Source organism: Telopea speciosissima, chromosome 5 (genome assembly GCF_018873765.1).
Source record: "Telopea speciosissima isolate NSW1024214 ecotype Mountain lineage chromosome 5, Tspe_v1, whole genome shotgun sequence".
In the NCBI taxonomy this organism is placed as follows: Eukaryota; Viridiplantae; Streptophyta; class Magnoliopsida; order Proteales; family Proteaceae; genus Telopea; species Telopea speciosissima.
In genome coordinates this window covers 20,483,456-20,503,367 of record NC_057920.1, presented here as the reverse complement: position 1 = coordinate 20,503,367, position 19,912 = coordinate 20,483,456, and the positions used below count along the sequence as shown (strand labels likewise).

At 40.4% G+C, this 19,912-nt stretch overlaps 1 protein-coding gene across 2 annotated transcripts in view; it reads right to left on the bottom strand.

The window, feature by feature from the left end:
- Positions 1-435: 435 nt before the first annotated feature.
- LOC122662432 overlaps positions 436-19,912 on the bottom strand; it is a 40,994-nt gene continuing 21,517 nt past the window's right edge. For both annotated transcript variants that reach the window (XM_043858065.1, XM_043858066.1), the window contains exons 13-24: positions 18,857-18,984; positions 17,947-18,193; positions 17,579-17,721; positions 17,387-17,511; positions 8,813-8,936; positions 8,656-8,714; positions 3,657-3,753; positions 3,382-3,568; positions 2,911-3,009; positions 2,047-2,165; positions 831-890; positions 436-624 (exon numbers count right to left, since the gene is read on the bottom strand). In XM_043858065.1, coding sequence (XP_043714000.1) covers positions 520-624; positions 831-890; positions 2,047-2,165; positions 2,911-3,009; positions 3,382-3,568; positions 3,657-3,753; positions 8,656-8,714; positions 8,813-8,936; positions 17,387-17,511; positions 17,579-17,721; positions 17,947-18,193; positions 18,857-18,984 — 1,493 coding nt within the window. In that variant the 3' untranslated portion in view covers positions 436-519. The remainder of the gene's footprint in view (positions 625-830; positions 891-2,046; positions 2,166-2,910; positions 3,010-3,381; positions 3,569-3,656; positions 3,754-8,655; positions 8,715-8,812; positions 8,937-17,386; positions 17,512-17,578; positions 17,722-17,946; positions 18,194-18,856; positions 18,985-19,912) is intronic.

The window sequence follows — 19,912 nt, the reverse complement described above, 5'->3', positions numbered from 1 at the left end:
CATAGGACTAAAGGTCAAGTCACCTTAAATCAATTTGGAGAGTTTTCTTTTATTTTGTTGCAAGACTGGGTTCATGGGAATTTTACAAGAGAAAAATGAATGAGAAGAAGTATCAGCAATAGATTCTTGTTGAAAATGAGCTGATGACCGTTGGGCCTAGGTGGGAAGGGGCATTGTACTTTTATTGTGGTCAATTTTAGGAATAATTTCTTAAAAGTCCATTAAATCTGTATATTTAAATAAGAAATCCCTTTCAAATCTCCTCAAACCAAACAATTCAGGATCCACACTCCATTCCAATTCCCATTCCACTCTCTGAAGTAATGATAAAAACAGAAAAATAAAATCTTGTGAGTATTCTCCTTTAGACTTGTTTATACCCATGACCATTTACATGTAGAAAAGAACTTGGAAAAAAAAAAAAAACTTATGACCATTAATCAGTTACAAACCAGTATATACCAAAACAAATTCCCTCAAACAAGGGAAAAAAATGAATGTATCGACAACCTGGAGGACTTATGAACTTCGCCTATCCTGTTCAGCAGTTCGCAGTACATCCTTTGCCAATAGCGAAAAAGATTGAGCAGTATCCTGCATCTCTGCAGTTCGATTGTTGATGCCCTACCCAAGCAAGCAAGATTCCAGTTAAGTAAAATTGTATGAACCAAAACAATCCTTTCCTCATAGCTAAATGAAACCAAAGTAACCCAAGTAAGACAGAAGGCAATGTATCAATAAACATCTATTCCAAGATAGCTGCTCTATTCTCTCCAGCTGGGGAAATAAGACAATTGGCACTATGAAAAAGTTAATAAGAAGGGATTTACCTGCAACTTCCTCAAATTATCCTGGACCTTGTTTTCTGCCATCTTAGCAGCACTTGTGTCCTACACCGAAAGACAAAGTATCTTATTAAGAACGATGCCAATGATAAAGATTAACTGATCCTTTTTTTTTCTTCAAGAATTACCATGTTCTTCTGTGCACTGCTCAGTCCTCATCTTTCCATTATGCAGTTTCAAGAAATTCTAGATGATTCTTCAGTATTAAAATGATCCATGGAATAAGACACCCAGCTAAAAGAAATTACAATACCTTAACAACACCTACATGATAGAAATAAAGATCCCCTACTCAAAATAAAGAGGAAAAAATTGATTTAAAAGGAAAAAAGAGAATCTTTTTTCAGTTCTCATCCAGTGTATGATTTTCCTCCCAAAAGTTCTTCGAACTCTCTATGCTCTTGACTACTTACTGTCAAGCAACCTACATCCATACAAATTGTAGGGTCCCCCATGTGAACCAACAAAGATAAGGCATCCTTCACCTCCACGGACAGAACACAACCAAACTGGCAGGTGGCATAGAGGGCCATGATATAAAAATCTATCCGTTTTAGTGCTGAATACATGGAACATCAAACACGCCAATGAAAAACCATCCATCAAGCAGTCTCCACCCTTCAAATATACAATTCTGTAGGTTAGTCTTTATTAGGTGATAGGGCCCCTAGATTGAATCAAATGGTGGAATAGGATTCATTTACTAAAAGCGCATCTGGTATTGGATCAGTTTCCAGTAACAGCAGATCACTGATGCCACACAATTTGAACTAGGGGCCCTATCACCTAATAAAGACAGATGGTGATGATGATGGTAATGACTTACACATGCATGGTTTATGGAATATTTATGTCCAATCAAGGTTTAAAATCACTGCCAAGTCATCATATACTGTCAGTCTGGCTTGTAACGTTTAAACCAGTTTGAGACCAATGGTTTTATACGGCAATGAATATCATAACTTCCCTACTTACATAACAAGGACACTACAGTTTCAAAGTTCCCGGTCATGTCATTGCATATGAACACATATACGAGTCCTAGCAAGCCAGGACAACACTGCATTATTTTTCCTTGAAAAAAAGGGATGAATAAACATTACTACAGTACATTGTTATGCTCTTTATCCAAAAAAAAAGAGAGGTCTCAGAGAAGCAATGAGAAGTCTAAATTGAGCAAAAGCATATATTGTATACTTACCCCATACAAAGGGAATCCGTACTTCTTCTTGATTTGATCAACTGTATCAACCTTCTCATCTTCATGCTCCTCTTTTACTGAAGTTTTATCATTTCTGACCTTGATCTGTTTCAATTTACCTGCAATTTAAAACTTTAGACATAATACTCCAATGGGGGGATGAAATATATATAAGGCATAACTTGAAATATATTGCATCATGGACAATGATCATATTGAATATTGGACGATGAATCATATTGAAATATTATCTGCTCTTTCGTTAGGAGGAAATATTAGGTTTGGGGCTTCTAGAATATAAGTCTGCATGATAAAGAAATGAGAGGAGCAGAGGTCCATCTGTACTTGTGTTCCACACTTCCACCTATGCCAACGTATCAAACTTTTTTCTATAATAAATTCAGAAAGTTAATGGATTTTAATAGAAGTCACCCTCGCTCTCTCTCTCTCTCTATATATATATATGTAGAACACTGGAATGGTTTAAGTGAGGCCTTCCTCTAATTACTGTAAGGGTTTATTTTTAAGTGAGTCGTTCCTCTAATTACTGTAACAAAAAATTAAGATTAACAAAGAGTAAATTCATAGTCCTGAGTCTCCGGGACAGTGATGACCATCTTTTAAGTGCAAAATCAATATTTAGGAAACATGGCTCACATGCAAGGGCTGGGAGCCACCTGAGAATGTCTCCCAGCTCAAAACTGCATCTAAACAGATTGTCACAATTGGACTTTATGCCAAATTTTCTTGACAGTCAAGGAATGCATTTTCTTTATTTGCATTATTTGATCAAGGTGATTGAGATGGAATACGTACACACTCACTATGGAGGAATGCAGAAATAACCTATCAGATGGTGCTTACCTTTAATTGCTTGAAATTTTCTGGTCAGCTGCTTATTTAGAGCTGGAATCACGTTATGGGCCTTCGAACTGTCTCCTGGGTCTTCAAGGTCAATATCATCTTCACAGCCAGAAGAGTCGAACCATCAACAGAAGGAAAGGCTAAAATAGCTAGGTTTTTGTGTTTATGGTTTTATTCAATAGAGGTAACCAACATGCATAATAGCCATTAAACAGAAAGACCAAAAATGAGTTATTTAACTGTCATAATGTAGCAACTAAATTGAATGTTTAAATATAAAAAAATGATATTCCCATTTCTTGTGCTAAAATCCAATAGTGCACAACAATCAACCTGAACAAAGCTTAGATCAGCCATATTTATGGTACAGAGTGAATAAAAAACCTTATTCTGCTCCATCAACACAGAAGACTATTCGACAAAATAAGATATTATAAAATGGAAAAAGTGGCATGATTGGGGTTAGCATACCTATATTCAGCTCAACATCTTCATCCACAGCCCGGCTGTTTCTGTTCTCTGCGACCATTGGAAAATTAGCATGTGAAAATATGGTCGACAATGCTTCAATATTTGCTTTGGAGTCTTCCACTTCTGCATTCGGTCCATTCTTCACTTTATTTCCTGTTAAATCTTTAATTACAGAGCTGAATATACCCTATATCCACATGATTAAACATTTAGTTCCCACACAATATAGTAACATAGTAATAGCACAGTCCAGACAGTTTCAACATGGTGCCTACCTTTTTCTTTTCTTTATGGATAATGGGTCTACAGACAGGACTTTCTTGTAAACACATCAGATCCTTCTGGTAGACTTGGCTTATAGGGTCCAAAAGCCTGAAGGGGAGGAAAAAGAATATATAAAAAATCAACTGGCCTGCCAGAAATAAGAATCTCAAGCTCCTAAAGATTAAGTTTCAACTAGATATCCCTCTAAGTGATATTGCCCAAGATAAATAGAAAAATAAATTAATTACCTAAATATTTTAATAAAAGAAGGCATAAGTAAAGCTTCCTTGTATGGCCACAAGAAAAGAATAAACAAACATGCTTGTGTATGCAAATGCATGTAGAGTGTGTGTGTGTGTGTGTGTGTGTGTGTGTGTGAGAGAGAGAGAGAGAGAGAGAGAGAGAGAGAGAGATGTTTACATCGCGTTTGGTTGAGTAAATTTCTGGATGCTTGCATTGATTTAGATGTTACATCCATAGATCAGATTTGAAATTCTGACAGACTAACTGTTTGGTTACCCTGATTCTGAAACCTGAATCTACCTAAAAACCTGTTTGGTTACCCTGAGTGGGGAACGGTTGTCTTCAACCTTGAACACACCAGAACCAGCGGGAAAGAAATCCCTCCCGATTGATTCAAACCTCCAACTCGAACTCCAAATACCATGATAAGCTCCAAACAAATTCGTAATCCGTGGCAATATGGATTTCAGAGCGTATAGTAGTCACCAATCAGTAAGCCCCAATCACAAAAACAAGAACAAGAATCTGGATATGGCGAGAAAAAAAAAAAAAAACCAGACCTGCAACTGATCTTTTGTTCGCAACAGAGGAGGGCTCGGAGACAGCGACTCCAGGGTTTCGTTCACCAATGAAAGCCCTACTTTCGATCAAGTTATTGGACCAAACAGAGGTCTATCGAAGGAGTTCCAATGAACCCTTTTTTTAATCACTTTGCTTGGTTGTAGAAACAGAGTATAGAAAAGAAAAAATAGAAGAACACAAGGCTTCCTACCTGCGGATCAGAATCTCTCTGTCCTCTCGGCTTCTCACCAGTCTGAATCTCACAAGTTGCAGAGTAAACTCCAAACTTTTACTTAATCAAATCGTAATTGAGCCCTTGGCTCTACAATGACTTAAAAGAAAGATGAGGGAAATAGCAGAGAAGGATTCTGAGGACCAAGGTGAGGATGGAGCTCCGCGATTTGCAGAGGAGCACCGGCGATATTGCAGGTACTTGGCAATGGAGGTTTTTCGATGGAGCTCTGGGATTTGGTCTCCCCTCTCTCGATAAAACATGAATCTCAAGAAACGAAAAAACATGAATCTCTGGATTTTACCTCATGAGGTAAAATCTTGAGATTCAGCCTTTTAGGCTAAAATATTGAATCTTAAGATTTGGTGAATCTTAGGATGTAAATCCGTTTTTCCTACCGAACGGTTAAAAAAATTGAGATTCATGCGTCCACAAATGTAACACCCACAGATTTACGTAACCAAACGCAATGTTAGGGATCCCATGTAGATGCAACAAATAGGCTGATTGTTATGATCCCCCTTGCATTAGCTAAAATCCAAATATGTAGAAATTATAAATAAGGACAAAAGAAATAAGTTACACACAAGGGCAAAAAATATAAAACTATGACAAGAATACCCCCTGCACTACACTTTAACACTCCCCTTCAAGCTGGAGCATAAACATCACCCATGCCCAGCTTGGAACAACCTTCAAGAAAATCAGGACAACAATGCCATGGTAAACATATCACCCAACTGACTGCCAAAAGCTAAAAATGGTGTGCAATCAACTTCATCATAATAGCATTTCTAACAAAATGGCAATCCACCTCAACATGCTTGGTCCATTCATGAAATACAAGATTGTTGACAATATAAATAGCTACTTGGTTGTCACAAAACATATCAATAGCTTTAGTAATAGAAAATTCAAGCTCTTGAAGAAGAGGTTTTAACCACAGCAACTCAGCTATAGTATAAGTCATAGCTTTGTACCCAACTTCTACACTAGATCGGACAACAATGGTCTGCTTCTTACTCCCCCAAGATCAATATTTTTTTTAGGTATGTATATAAGACCCTTCCTTGGAGCACTTTTAAGATGACGAAAAACCCGGAAAGTTTCCTCCCAGTGAGCCCGTTTGTGTGTCTCCATGAATTGGCTGAAAACTCCTACTGCAAAAGAAATGTCTAGCCCGATTATAGTAAGATAAATAAGTTTTCCAACCAATCGTCTATAATGATGTTTATCTATCAGTTCTTCACCATCATAATCTTCAAATTTTTGGGGTGGATCCATGTGTGTCACTGGGCTTTGAAGTCAATATTCCAGTCTCAGACAAAAGATCCAATATGTATTTCTCTGAGAAAGACTAATGCCTTTGCTACTCCTCACAAATTCAATCACCAGAAAATACCTAAGGATACCCAAATATTTCATTTGAAAAATATGCCGTAAATAAGATTTCACTTCATCAATGTCAACATTGTCATTGCCAGAGATAATTATGTCATCAACATATACTACCGTTATAACTATCCTGGAATCACAACGACGAACAAAGACCGAATGATCAGAGTAATAGTGAGTAAATCCATACTTAGTAACCACCATACTGAATTTATCACACCAAGCTCTAGGGGACAGTTTCAGACCATAAATAGCTTTGTGTAGTTCACACACCTTACCAGCATTCTTCCCCTAAGCAACATAGCTCAGAGGTTGCTCTAAATAGACCTCTGTTGGAATATGTAATCCAGAATACCGTGGGGGTATTCTGGTCCTTTTGGGGTAGTTTTATTCCTATGTTATTAGGTTTAAGTGGCTGCTCTTATAGAGTCAGCTAGTTAGGGGTAATTATATCTACAGTTGGCTATGTGGGTTTAGTCCCACATCGCCTAGTTCAGTCCTTTGTAACTTTCCCCTCTATTTATAATAGAGGGGCTTACCTATCAATGAAATATAACATTATTATTCCATTATCTCATTCTCTCTTTCTAACCCACGATTCTTCTAACAACCTCCTTGAACAAAACCAAAACAGGATTGGAAATAATTAAAAGCCTAATCCATCCTAACTAATAACAAGCAGAAAAGATAAAAACAACTGCAAACAGACCCCAAAATGGACTAGTCTCAAGATTCCTGAAGAGACCAGGTTATGTAGAATTTCAGAAAGAAGAGAAGATGGGCCTGTTGTTTTGGGTTTAGTTCACTTTCTTGGGTCAAGTTAGGCTTCATTTTGAATGCCCAATGGGTTATAAGGGCCATGGTCTTATAACTCCTTTGCTTGTGCATGAAGAGTTACTATTTTCTTATAATGTTGCAAAGTTATAAATAAAGTACTAGGGGGATCATACTAGTGGCTGGTGAGAATTGGTTGGTTTCAATCCTTTCAACTCAGTTGCTGCGCATCCAAGTAAGCAGTGAAATTGTTCTCTTTGACTCAAGATTATAATCTGTGGTGCTACATATCTATTTGAAGAATGAAGTTTCTGTTGGCTGTAGACTTACTGGTGGTTCTCTGTTTCTGTGGCTATTTGGCTGCAACTTTGAGGTATTGTTGTACATCAACATCTGGCCATTGGAATTCTGATGTTCATGCCCTGCCTTCAATCCAAGTTGGGGCTTCATCTGATCTGTGGATAGGAAACTACTGGTGGTTACTAAATTCTATTATCAAGTTTCTATTCTGCTGGGTTGATGAACTGTGAACTCTGGTCATCGGTTTAAGTTTTTTCTTACATATTGTGTTCTATATGATAAGTGAAAATGGTGATCTTTGTTTGATGCTGTTCTATTGGGTGGTTGTGAAGTTATAGCTTTGTTTCTAATTCTGAAACATAGCTTTATTTTGATTCACTTGCCCATATCTTTATATGTAACCATTGGATTGAATCTGTCATCAGGAATCTGGAATCTGTAAGAGAATCTGGAACCACAGGCTCAGAGTCTAGAATCTGGCCTTAGTCTCCTCTGGTACTGCTGCTGGTACCTAACTTCTGCATCACCAATGTTACAATACCAATATGGGAATGTGGGAATGTGACAATCCTGTTCAAATGACACCCTTCATTGGATTATAGATTGTATGATCAATTGTGAACTACTGAACTTTGGGATACAGCATATTTGATCGACAGAGAAGCATCAGGACATTGCTGATTGATGGTTCTAAATATTAATGTGCAAGTGTGAGGCAAAGAGGTTGGAATATTTTTCCCTATATTTTTTTTCATGTGACTGTTCACAGGTTAAATGATGAAAACTAAACCTCAACAGCTAGGAAACAGTGCTCAGGTTGATTTTCATGCCTGGATCTACACCATGAAGAGCATAATCTTGTCATCAAGGCCCACATGCCATGTCCTACAGACTTGGATAAGATTGGCTGATTTGAAGATGATGCCCTAAATGGTTTCTTTTGATCCTAGAACAGAATTGTACAAAAACCAGATCATACCTAGAACTATATAAATCTTTTATTTATTTTTTTGCCACCAACGATTCTATGATTATATAGGTATTCAATCATCCAACTTGCTTGATTGGGTCAGCATGGCCTATTCTATTTGTTAGGTCCAAGTTTAGTTAATCTTTTGAAACACCTCCTAGATGCCATATTGCAGCAATACACATGTCCATGCAAGCAAAAATTTAATATGCTTGATGTGATATGGTGCACATAGCATGCCTCAGGTCCACTGCCTTGAATGAATGATATATACATTGGGACCCTGCATGCTGGAATTAGCATGGTCAATTACTACTCTGTTTGAGTTATTCTCATGAAAGACCTTGAAAACCCTAATAAGAAGTGGGGTTCAGGTTGGTCATGGATAACAATCAAGTCCAATACCCGATTGCATAATAATTAATCAGACTACTTATTGTCTAACGTGCCCTCTTCCCTAAACATGCACAGAGGGCCGACAGAAAAATAAACATAAGGTCACAACTAAAAGTAACTATGCCAAGCCTGTCTGTACCTATAGATTTCATTGCCAGAAAGAACAGACACAAAGAAGGCTTCTTGATCACCGTTCACCTGAAGCCAGAGGAAAACATTTTTTGCAGTTTGAGGATTCGAGAAAATAATTCAATGAAATAAGGAAGAGAATAGATAACATGTCATATTAATTTTACCAGAATGAGTTCTCCATCAAATGAAGAGCATATTGGACTATCTGACCAAGAGGTTGACTTAGAATTTGAAAATATGAAACCTCTGATTGAAGTTTCCTTAACAAGAGATAATTCTGGAAGAGACCTGAAGTTCAGAATAGAAGGTTAAAACAAATATGCAGTAAACAAAAGGGAAGATGTTTTCTGTTCAGGAGCTTGGCCTATGCTGGCGCTCCCTGGGTCTCTCTCCTCCCCCAATAGGAGAGAGATAGATACATAGGAGCGCTGGTGTAGGCCACGCTCTTGGACAGAAAACATTTCCCCTAAGCAAAATATAAGAAACTAAATGTAACAGGCAAATAACAGAAAAGATTATATGGGAGAAGAGCACGAAAATGAACTGATGAATAATGAACAGATAAGTAACAAAGAGTACCAATTGCCAAAAGAAGTCATATAATTTAACAAAAGACATCTGATAGGACATAAATGTGTGATGTGATACTCTGACCATTATTTATTTTTGTATTCTGTTGGCTTTTATGTCCTTCATACGAGTACTAAAATACACTCCAATCATTCTCTTTTTTGCTTCTCTTCTTCTACCTTGACACCTCTAAGTTAAACATATAAACCTGCAAATCTAACCAAACAGAGGCCCAAATCATGGTTCCATGTTTTTCAAGTTTAGGTGGATGCCTGAAGCAATTTTTTAATGCATGTGCTGGGGTGGGTGGGGAGAGGAATGTAGGCAAGACAACAACATCCTATAAAATGATAAATACACCTAAAAAAGGAAGGATGAGGAGGAGAGGACAAAGCAATACCACTAAGAAAACTACTTTAAATCTTTTTTGGCAGGGGAGACCAAACTATCTGGAACAGAAATTGTTTACGTTTTGTTAACTGATTTGATTTTGCAAGTTAAAGACTCCCATGTAGCACATGAAGCTAGTAGATATGCCATGTGGTTCCCTTCTCTGTAGGTGTTATTAAACTTGCATTGAGGAAAACAATATGTTAGATACCTTCTAGCCACAAATACCGTAGCATCCAAGGAGATTATACATGTGGCTAAAACATATTTACAATGAAAATAGAATCCCATTTCTCTATAAAACAGAGTCCATCGAACAGAGGTTTTATTCTGGCCAGGTTGTTTATGCAGTCCACTTCATTTTAATTACTCATATATATCTTTGTTTCTTTTACGTTCGAGACAAAGTCATTGTACAACAACCTAGCTGGGCAGGAAAAGACCCAGTAGTACGATATAGAATCATGATTCAACTTCTCAGTTACCCATGCACTGTAATTACAAAACTAAATAAACAAAAAAAACAAAAACACCCGGATCGTACATAGTCACCGCCATAAATATTCTGGGAATCAAACATACCTATGAAAAATGAACACATTGATCCAATGCAAACCATGTGGTAGAGACTTCTCCAAAAACCCCGCGCTCAATACTTTCTGAATATGCAGTTAAGAGACTATTGACAACAGCTAGTATGAGAAAAAAGTAAACATTTTTTTACACTCACTCCAAGGAAGTGCCTATTGATGGATCTAGGGTAAGGGTATTTCTTTTTTTGGATGAATAAAAAATTCATTAACCAAAGGAAAAAGGGGGGGGGTGAGGGAATTACAAGCACGAGGCAAGAACAAAGCCTTACCTAAACAAGGCAAGGACAAAACTAAAAGGGGGAAGATCCCCAACAAAAATAGCGCACTAAAGAAAGGGCAAGAACAAAAAACAACCAAGCCAACCAAAACAAGCGAACTATCTAGGAGCCATTGGCTCACGACCAAGGGTATGACCTCTGAAATTCAAGCTTAGAGGCGAAATCCTCTCCTAGCAGGGCAGAGAATAGGCAATGTAGGGACAATTCTTAGGAAAAGGAGGGGAGCTAGGGTTTCAGCGGCAAAAAATGTGAAGGGAAAGGAGGGCAATAATAGAATGGGGCTCAGAGTGGGGGAGCCCAATAGATGGGTTAGAGCAATGGGTCGGATTGCTAGAAGGAGGTGGCCCATTAAGACTAGAAGGCCCATTAAGACCAACTGGATCAGCCAAAGGAAAGCGGGTGGTGGACTGGGTCAGAGAAGGAATGGCTAAAGGAAGAGAAGGGACCATAGGGGAGTTTAGATCAGGGGATCGAGGGGCAAGAAAGGCTTTGACTTGCCTTTTGAGGAATGGGGTAATCCCTAGGCTCAATGGGTCGGGCCTGAGAGAAAGTGATAGAGGAGGGGAGCTGGAGGAGAGACATTAAGGAGAGGGTCCCGAGACTGCAGAGTAGTTTCAGACCGATGGGCAGGGGGGATCATTAGCCAGAGATGATGATCTTTTTTTTGGATGAATAAAAAAAAAATTATTACCAAAAGGAAAGAAAAGAGGGGGGGGGGGGGGGGACAAACATACAATCAAGATCCAAACATAGTTGTCATGGCGTCGCCATGGCGTCCTGGCGCTGGAGAAACTGGCCTATCGACCTTCGACATGGCTAATGAATAAATATCGCCCGATATGACGTACATGGCGCCGCCATGGACGCCATATCACGATATATGGGCATATCGGTCGATATTAGTTTAAAAAACTTAGGTTTTAAATTTTTTTTTTTAAAACCATTTAAAAGCTTAAATGCTTTTTCCTTCATTTGTATTGGTCACATTAACATTAAAAATTAAAACCATTAAAGATTAAACAGTACACTTTAGTAGTATTCCCTAAATCCCTAATTGGAATTGAAATTTGGGGATTTTAGAAATCGCAAAGTTTGTCGAGACAGAAGAGAGACTTCGTGAGACGTCTGGAGACTGAAGGAGTCAAGAAGACGAAGAAGTGAGAAGAAGAAGAAGAAGAACTGAAGCTGCAAGTCTGCAACTCTCGGCAAGTTCGAACCCCTCCGGCAACCTCCAGGTAAGTAATTTTTTATTTTTTATTTATTTGGTTCTTCTTCTTCTTCTCCAATCTCCTCCCAGTCCTCCGGCGAGTGCAACTCGATCCTTCTTCTTCAGTTCTTCTCACTTCTTCGTCTTCTTCACTTCCGGCAACTTTCTCCGTCAGTTCTTCTTCTTCTTCTTAACTTCTTCTTCTTCAGTTCTTCTTCTTGCCTTGCAGTTGCAGGTTTGCACACAGTGACAGACCTCTCAGTTTTTTTTGTTTTTTTTTCCTTTTTTCTTCTTCCTGCCTTGCAGTTGCAATCTTGCTTACAGTCGCAGACCTCTCAGTTTTTTTTTTTACTTTTTTCTTCTTCTTGCCTCGCAGTTGCAGGCTTGTACACAATCATAGACTTCTCGGTTTTTTGTTTCTTCTTCTTGCCTTGCAGTTGCAATCTTGCTTACAGTCGCAGACCTCTCAGTTTTTTTTTTTACTTTTTTCTTCTTCTTGCCTCGCAGTTGCAGGCTTGTACACAATCATAGACTTCTCGGTTTTTTGTTTCTTCTTCTTGCCTTGCAGTTGCAGGCTTGCACATAGAAAGACAAGGTGTTTTTTTTTATCTTCATCTTGCCCTGCACACAGCCACACATACACAATTACACACACAGAGACAGGGAGAGAGTCGAGAGACAGAATGGGGGGGGGGTGGAGGGATTTATTACAGCCAGTAGTTCTCTCAGTTTTTATTTTTTCCCCTTCTTCTTGCCTTGCAGTTGCAGGCTTGCAGTCACAGAGATGGTGTTTTTTTATATTTTTTCTTCTTCTTACCTTGCACACAGGCACACAGGCACACATACACAGTTATTTGATAGGCTAATCTATGTTTTCATACTTTCACATACACTAATGGATATTACACTTTCATGAATTAAACCATAGTATATTAGTAGTACACTTTCATGCTGATTTTTGATGTTATAGGATATATACTATAGCATACTAAATGACATTAAAAATAGAGAAAATAAAAAATAAAACATGGTCGACATGCTCGCCATGGCGGGCGACATGTCGATATATCAACGTGACACCCCTCCACCGACTTGGATCCCCGTGACACCGTGACAACTATGGATCCAAAAACAAGGCCCTGCCAAGAAAAGCTAGGTTTGCGTGCATAAGACAAGGGGAAAGGCCCCAACCAACAACAGCAACAACGAACTAAGGGGGAGGGGAAACGCCAACTGGAGCGGAGCACCACAAAGCACAATATCTAGGGTCCAAAATCCCGCAACAAAGGACATGATCTCTAATAGCGCCACTCAAAGGCATTTATCTTCTCATTGTTGGGCAAGGAATAGGCAATGTAGGGCCTAATTTTGGGGTGAGGAGGGATGCTGGAGTCGCACCGGCGGAAAACATGAAGACTTTGCCGGGGAGCCTAGGATGGATCAGGGAGAGAGAGAGAGAGGGGAGTTGGCCAAGGGCGCAAGGGGGGAAGGCCCAAGGGGAGAGGTATCTGGCCCAATAAGGCCGCCAGGGTCAGGGGTCGGGGACGACCCAAGGGGATGGTTAAGGCCTAAGTTTTGAGGGGTCAACGAGGTAGGGTGAGAGGTATCTGGCCCAATAAGGCAGCCAAGTTCAAGGGTCGGGGACGACCCAAGGGGAGGGATAAGGCCCAAGAAGTTGTGAGCCAAAGAAGATGGGTCAGACCCATTAAGGCTCATATCAGGGAAGGGGAAAGCAGTTAAAGGGGAAGGGCTAGGTGGGGGGCACACCGAAGCTGAAGGAAGAGGCAAAAGGGGAGGGAGAGAGGATCGAGGAATGAAAGGGGGTTAGAGTCCTGAGCCTAAGGAGTCAAGACCAGGCACAGAGAGATGGAGACTAGGCAACACCTCGGGAAGAGAGGCATCGACAGAGGTGTCTGAAGCAACAGTAGAGGCATCGCGAATCGAGCCTGTCTCGAGAACTGGAGATGACATTGGGAAGGAACGGTGGGTTCTCCCAGGTGGGGAGAGGCTGACTGCTCTCGGACACGATGGGGACGACGGCAAGATCGATTCTGGCCACGGCTGGGATCTCTGGAGGAGAAAGGGAAGCACCGGGAAGCTGAGGAGGACGAATGGAATTGGGGTCCTCGGAACATTCCACCAAACCAGAGCTCGCAGAAGGAATCGAGATATCATCGGGGGGAACAGTAGTTAAATCTTTAGGGGCCTAGGTACACAGAGAGGAGATTGTAGGAGTCTTGCCGGAGCAGGTATTGCAGTTATGCTAAAAATTTTTGCAATAAATATAGTGAGAGGGAGCTAGTCATAACGGATGGGTTGTTCAAAGGAGAACCCATCATCTTCAACAATAGAGATGACTGAGGGGGTTGGGGAATCAGCAGAGATGTTGATGCAGATCCTCGCATAGGTAAGGCGATCCATTTTCTTTGTGCGCAGCCTATGATATTGAGGCAAGCTGAACTCCAATAATGTAATGGAAGCCCAGGATGGGTGACCCACAAAGGGATGGATCTGAAAAGTCGATCTTGTGCAGATGGAGATAAGGGTCCCAAGGCCGAAGGAAGATGGGTTGGTTGCCAACAAGCTAGGGAACACCCTCAAGAGCACGGGCCTTAGCATCATCACAAAAAAACTTAAAGATGAATACACCGTTGTCAAGCAGGTACGTTTCTAAAGAGCCTTGAGCTTTCCATTGTTTAGTCATAGAAGATTTGACAATATTGAACGAGGGTCTGGAGCCAAGAAAATGGCCGACCAGACAGGATTTCTATTTTCAATTTCTGGAGAGAAATTCCTGGGGGCAGAGGGCAACCTGGGAGGAGCCAACTGTCGATGGTTTGAAAAAATGAAGGGGAAGACCAGAGCAAGAGGATGAGGAAGAAGGGGAAGGGGACAGGAGAGAGGACCAAGTTTTAGGGGAGAGAGTAGGGTTTGAAGCCTGAATAGGAGGTGGCGATTGAGAAGGGTGGGTAATCTGTGGAGGAGGCGGCGGAGGGGGATGGTAAGTCTGAGGTGGTGGGGTGGCGCAGGGGTGAGGGGAAGAGAGGGGGGAGATCAACTGACCTTGGTACTACATCCTCCCCTTGGGAGCTGGTTTCTTCTTCTCAATGAGTGAGAATTTCTGAGTTAGTTACACTCATTGAGAGATGGTGATCTTATCGTAGAGGTCTCAATATCGAGATCGACAGTTGGGTTCTCACACAGGTCGCAATCGGTTGGAGTACTTTGATCAGATGGAGAAACGAGAGAGGTGGAAGGGTCAGCATCCCCGACAGAGCTTGAGGCTAAAGCTGCAAATCGGTTTCTTCCAAGAGGCAAAACAAAGGTTAGGTTTTGCCTAGTTGACAAACCGATAGGAGAAGTCAAAGACTGGAGATCTCCCGGCCGATGATTCCGACGGGGTCTGGTTCTGGTTCTTCCACGGGAGGGGAATCTGAGCGCCGGAGTGGTGCTTTGGTCTTTGGTAATGCCTGGTTAGGTCAACAAATCACCGCCAAAAGTAGGGATGATGTTCCCGGCAGTGGTTTCTTCAGGGGTCACAAGGGAGTGGGTTCTCCCACTGGAAAGCAACTGATTCTGAGAAAGAGAGACTTCCATTCAGTGGTGGCTTCATCCCCACCAGCAGCGGTTGTTGGTTGGCAAAGAGAGGAGGCGTGGCCGAAGGTTTTGCAGATCAGATAGTGAGGCGGTGACCAATCGTAAGCAACACTATGCACAAAAGAGTGACCATCTTCTTCAACAATGGTGATGGTTGAAAGGAGAGCTTCATTTGCAGAAACTTCAACGCAAATACAGGCGAATGAGAGCCTATCCTTCCAACTGGTTCTGGCATCTGAATGCAGGTGGTACCAAGAACATAACCGACCAAACTTAGGCCTTCGGAGCACCAATAATGGAAGGGAAGCCCAGGGAAGGAGATCCAGAGTGGGATAGAGGAGAGGTCAACCCACTAGAGTTGGATATGGCAAGTCCATTGCCTCAAAAAAATTGGTTTTCTACCCACCAGCCACAGCCCTCCTTCCAGGGGATGATTCTTATCGTTGGAGTCAGAACTTGAAGATGAACAAACCATTCCCCAACAGGTAAGTCTCGAAAGAATCTAGAGGTCTCCATTGTTTTGAAAGAGAGAGCTTAACAATGTGGAGTAGTGGGCGGTTATCAATGAAGTGTCCAACGAGAGCATTTTCCCATGAGGAGGCTTCATCATCAAGGAGACCTGAAGAGCAGAGTGCAATCTTAGAGCCCTCGGCAAAGGAAGGGGAGACAAAGTACAGAGGGAGGCCGTCGGAGGAAGAAGAGGGTGCTGGACTGAAGAGGGACTTCCAAGCAGGTCGAAGAGGGGTGGTAGAAGGGACATGGGATGGCTGTGGAGAGTGGGAAGGGGGGGAGCAGGAGAAGAGGTCGAGGAGACCCGGCCAGAGGGGCCAGTCATGGAGGCCAGAGAAAACAGGGGTTACATTAGAGAGAGAGTTATTTCACATTTTCAGTCCTTGCAATCCCTCAAGAGTATTGTTAGTAAGCAAAAAGAGTAAGGGTATTTCTCTACAAATAAATGGTTAAATTTCAAAATATTTTGCTTCAAGGTAATATCTTAAAAGCATAGACCTTAATTCAAAATATTAACATTCGGATATGGCCACACCATACTTCGCATACAAACAAAAGCTTGAGCTCAACCGAGTCAAGCCATGTTCTTGAATTACATGATAGAGATGAATAACATAGCCTACTTTAAAGTTGTTCTGAAGATTAAGAAATTAAAACCATTAGAGGATCTGAGACAACCACTAAGTATTAGATTTTTTTGAGTTAAAAGCTGATTTGTTAGTGGAGAGCAGGCCTACCAGGAAAAGAGGACCAATCTTCCAAGCTCAGAGAACTAGGAGTAACTTAGGTATGTCAAGGTCTACCACTACCTTCTGAGATCTCTCTGGTTTGGAAATATTTTAAATTCAGAAAATTTGAAATCACTCAAGTCTGTCAGAACAGACCATAGTTTTCAAGGTGACTAGGCGACCCAAGGCGTTGGAGGGGTGCCTAGGCAACATGGTGCCTGACTAAGCATTGCCCAAACGTCCTAGGTGTGCAGTATATGACTATATGTAAGATAGCAAAGATTATTATATCAACAAGGCGTGCAGTCACCTTGGACCCAAGAAAGTGCATGGACACCTAGATGGAGCCTAGCCGATGCCTTGACAACTATGGAACAGACAGTGGTTGCTCAGATCTTCCAACAGAAAAGTAGAAGAAAGAGAAGAAATTGGAAGGTTACTCAACTGTTTAGCTGGCAAGACACTTTTATTCTCCAACTATTAAACACTCATGTTGTGAGATAATTCACACCATATTACAATGAAGTGTTGCCATCCTTTTAGGGTTTTTATTATTTATTATTTTTTTTTTTTGTGGGGGGGGTTGGGTGATGATCTGTCAAGATCTCAAGATTTTCAGCAGTAGAGAACCTCTTCTGATGTACATAACTAAGTTACTAAGAAGATTATCCAAAAAATTAGAGACGCATGCAGGTACTTTTAAAGTTAGTGTAACATCTCTTTCACAAGCAGATCTGGCTTGGAACTTCAATATTGTCAAGCTAGACTTGTTATATGATTTCGTTTTTATTTCAAAATGCAAAGTATCTTCTTATTAATTCCTCGTGTCAGAGTTCAAAAGAAAAAGGAAAAGAAAAGTTCCTACCTTATTTCGATTTTACCACTAGTGAAAAGGAGTATGAGACCAACATCATTGCGGGGAGTACAAAATGTTGATGCCCAGGAACAAGTTCCTTGAAATTTTTTCTTGTAATGCACCTTCTTGACTCCCTGAGGCAATACCAAAATTAGGAATTTCATAAGAAGCACTTGCAATAACTACTAGAGTAAGGTTTACCTGAACTGCGTGCTCTAGGGAATACAGATAGACAGCTTTCTCAGAGCACAACAACAATAATGATTTCTTTGGAATCGTATCCTCAACGCAGTTTCCTTTACTTGAATCAAGACCATCAGATGTTTCAAATCCTTCTTGTCCATCTGCACATGATTACAGGTCAGATTATTTAGCATTCTCATAGATAAATTTATTCTTTGGAAGGATCAAGGGGTGGGATTAAGCCTCTTCATTTGCTTAAATATGCAATGATATAGGAAAAGGAGAAGATAGGTTATCCACCCTCATCCTTTTCTGGGAAAACAGTTGCGGAAGCTATCCACATGTAGCCCATACAGTAGTATGCATAACAGAGTGAGTACAATTACCCAAAATCTGCATGAATAGAGCTCTAGATGGCTTCTTAGGATGGACCATAGTATTGCTCAATGTGTTCCCAGAGTCACTGTCTAGAGCTATTACTGATGAGTCTTTTGTTGCTACAAATAAAATATTCTTCTCAAAACCATGAAAGCTGCAGGTACCAGACTGCAGAGATATCACATCAGTACATAGTTCACTCATGACTTGTTTTTGATATAATATAGTGGGTCCTTCCATGTCAACTAGTGAAACCTGTGAGACCCCCCCCCCCCAAAAAAAAAAGAAGGAAAGATGTTAGCACTCATAAAAAAGGAGAAAACAATTCATAGATGCTCTATCTATTTAAAATGAAAAACATGCAAGCCCTCTAATAGAAAAGGAGAAAACAATTTATAGATTCTCTATCTATTTAAAGTGAAAAATATGCAAGCCCTCTAATCCTTTTTCAGTATATCATTGGTGACCTGACATAGAGAGAAAGCTCCACAGGACCTTTTGAGACTATGTCTAACAGATCTAATGTACTCTCCAAGTTTACAGGATTGAGAACAATATTTGGTTGCATATGAACTAAAACTAAGAAAAAGCATACATTTGAACATGGATGGTACCATAAAAGGACTATTTAAATATAAACTATGGCCTTGGTATGAGCGCTGTGTGCTAGTTTGCAATCATTTAAACTCACAGCATCAAGACCTACTAACCTCAATAAATAAAAGTATAATAATTACGATAAGCATTTTCCAGCATACATAAGTCCGCATTGCTCAAATTTGAATTCACATGGTTGCTGAGTCTTAAACATGAAATAAACCCAGAACTAATTTGCAAGATGTACTGCCTTCAAACAAGTATGGGAAATATATTTGTTTCAATAAATCAATGCTTAACTAAACAAACCATTCAACTTACATATCCTTTATCAGAACCAAGGGCAAGATGTCCAGAGCCATGGTTAATGTTGATAGAAAGTACAGATCCATTAACCTTAATAAGTTTAACCTTATGGATGATGTGGCAGCACCCTTTCTTTGCACTTCCTGTCCAAAAGTGTGAAAGGGTCACTATGAAAAGTCATCTTGTTGATAAATATTTTAAAAAACATTCCCAAATGTACTATACTGTATAGCAAAACAAACCAAATAAATAAAATTCATAAAAATTCGTCCAATATTAAAAGGGCAAAGCATATTTGGTCAGCCTAAAAGTCAGCCACTTGGCCTGTTGGATGGGGACCAAATTTCGTGGACAAGTAGACCCCTAGGTCCCTGGCTCACATGTCAAGTTTCAGCCCAACAGGAAATTGCAGTGTGGAAAAATAGAGCTCTGAAATCCAGTACAATGGGAGAGTGCACATTAGTGGTTGGAGTACATGCATGGACACACATGGGGATGCATGCCAGTACACAATGGAGTATATGGTCGAATTTGAGTCTAAAATTTGACAAGTGACCTATCCAGACCATCCACTGTCTATCCAATGTCTGGAGCAGCCACACAACTGGAGTAGCCACATCATTCTGTCACGTGGATGTTGACCGTCAAGGGAAGCTTACTTTGACGGGGCCATGAATTTGCATTTTTCCCTATTAAAATGGTCCTAAAGCAGTTTAATTATATTTAAATAACCATCAAACAGAGTTGATGGACTATGACAAACACACTTGTCCAAGTAACCAAGACATCTGTGTCGGGTACACATACAGGGCATCAAGAAATAAAAGAAAATATTACAAACTAAACCACTACCAGCCTTTATTAGACCAAACACCCATGTTGGCTTGGTTCCGTTTTTTGGGTTTCCGCAGCTGGTCCTATTGGTCCAACCACTCTATAGACACTGCATCACAACTGACCAACTTCCTTTTGTCTGCACATAATAGATCAGTTTGCCCTTTGGAAACATCTCTCTTTACGTTGGTCTGCTGCAAGTACCTCTTCAGGAACAACTATACGAGCAAAAGCTTC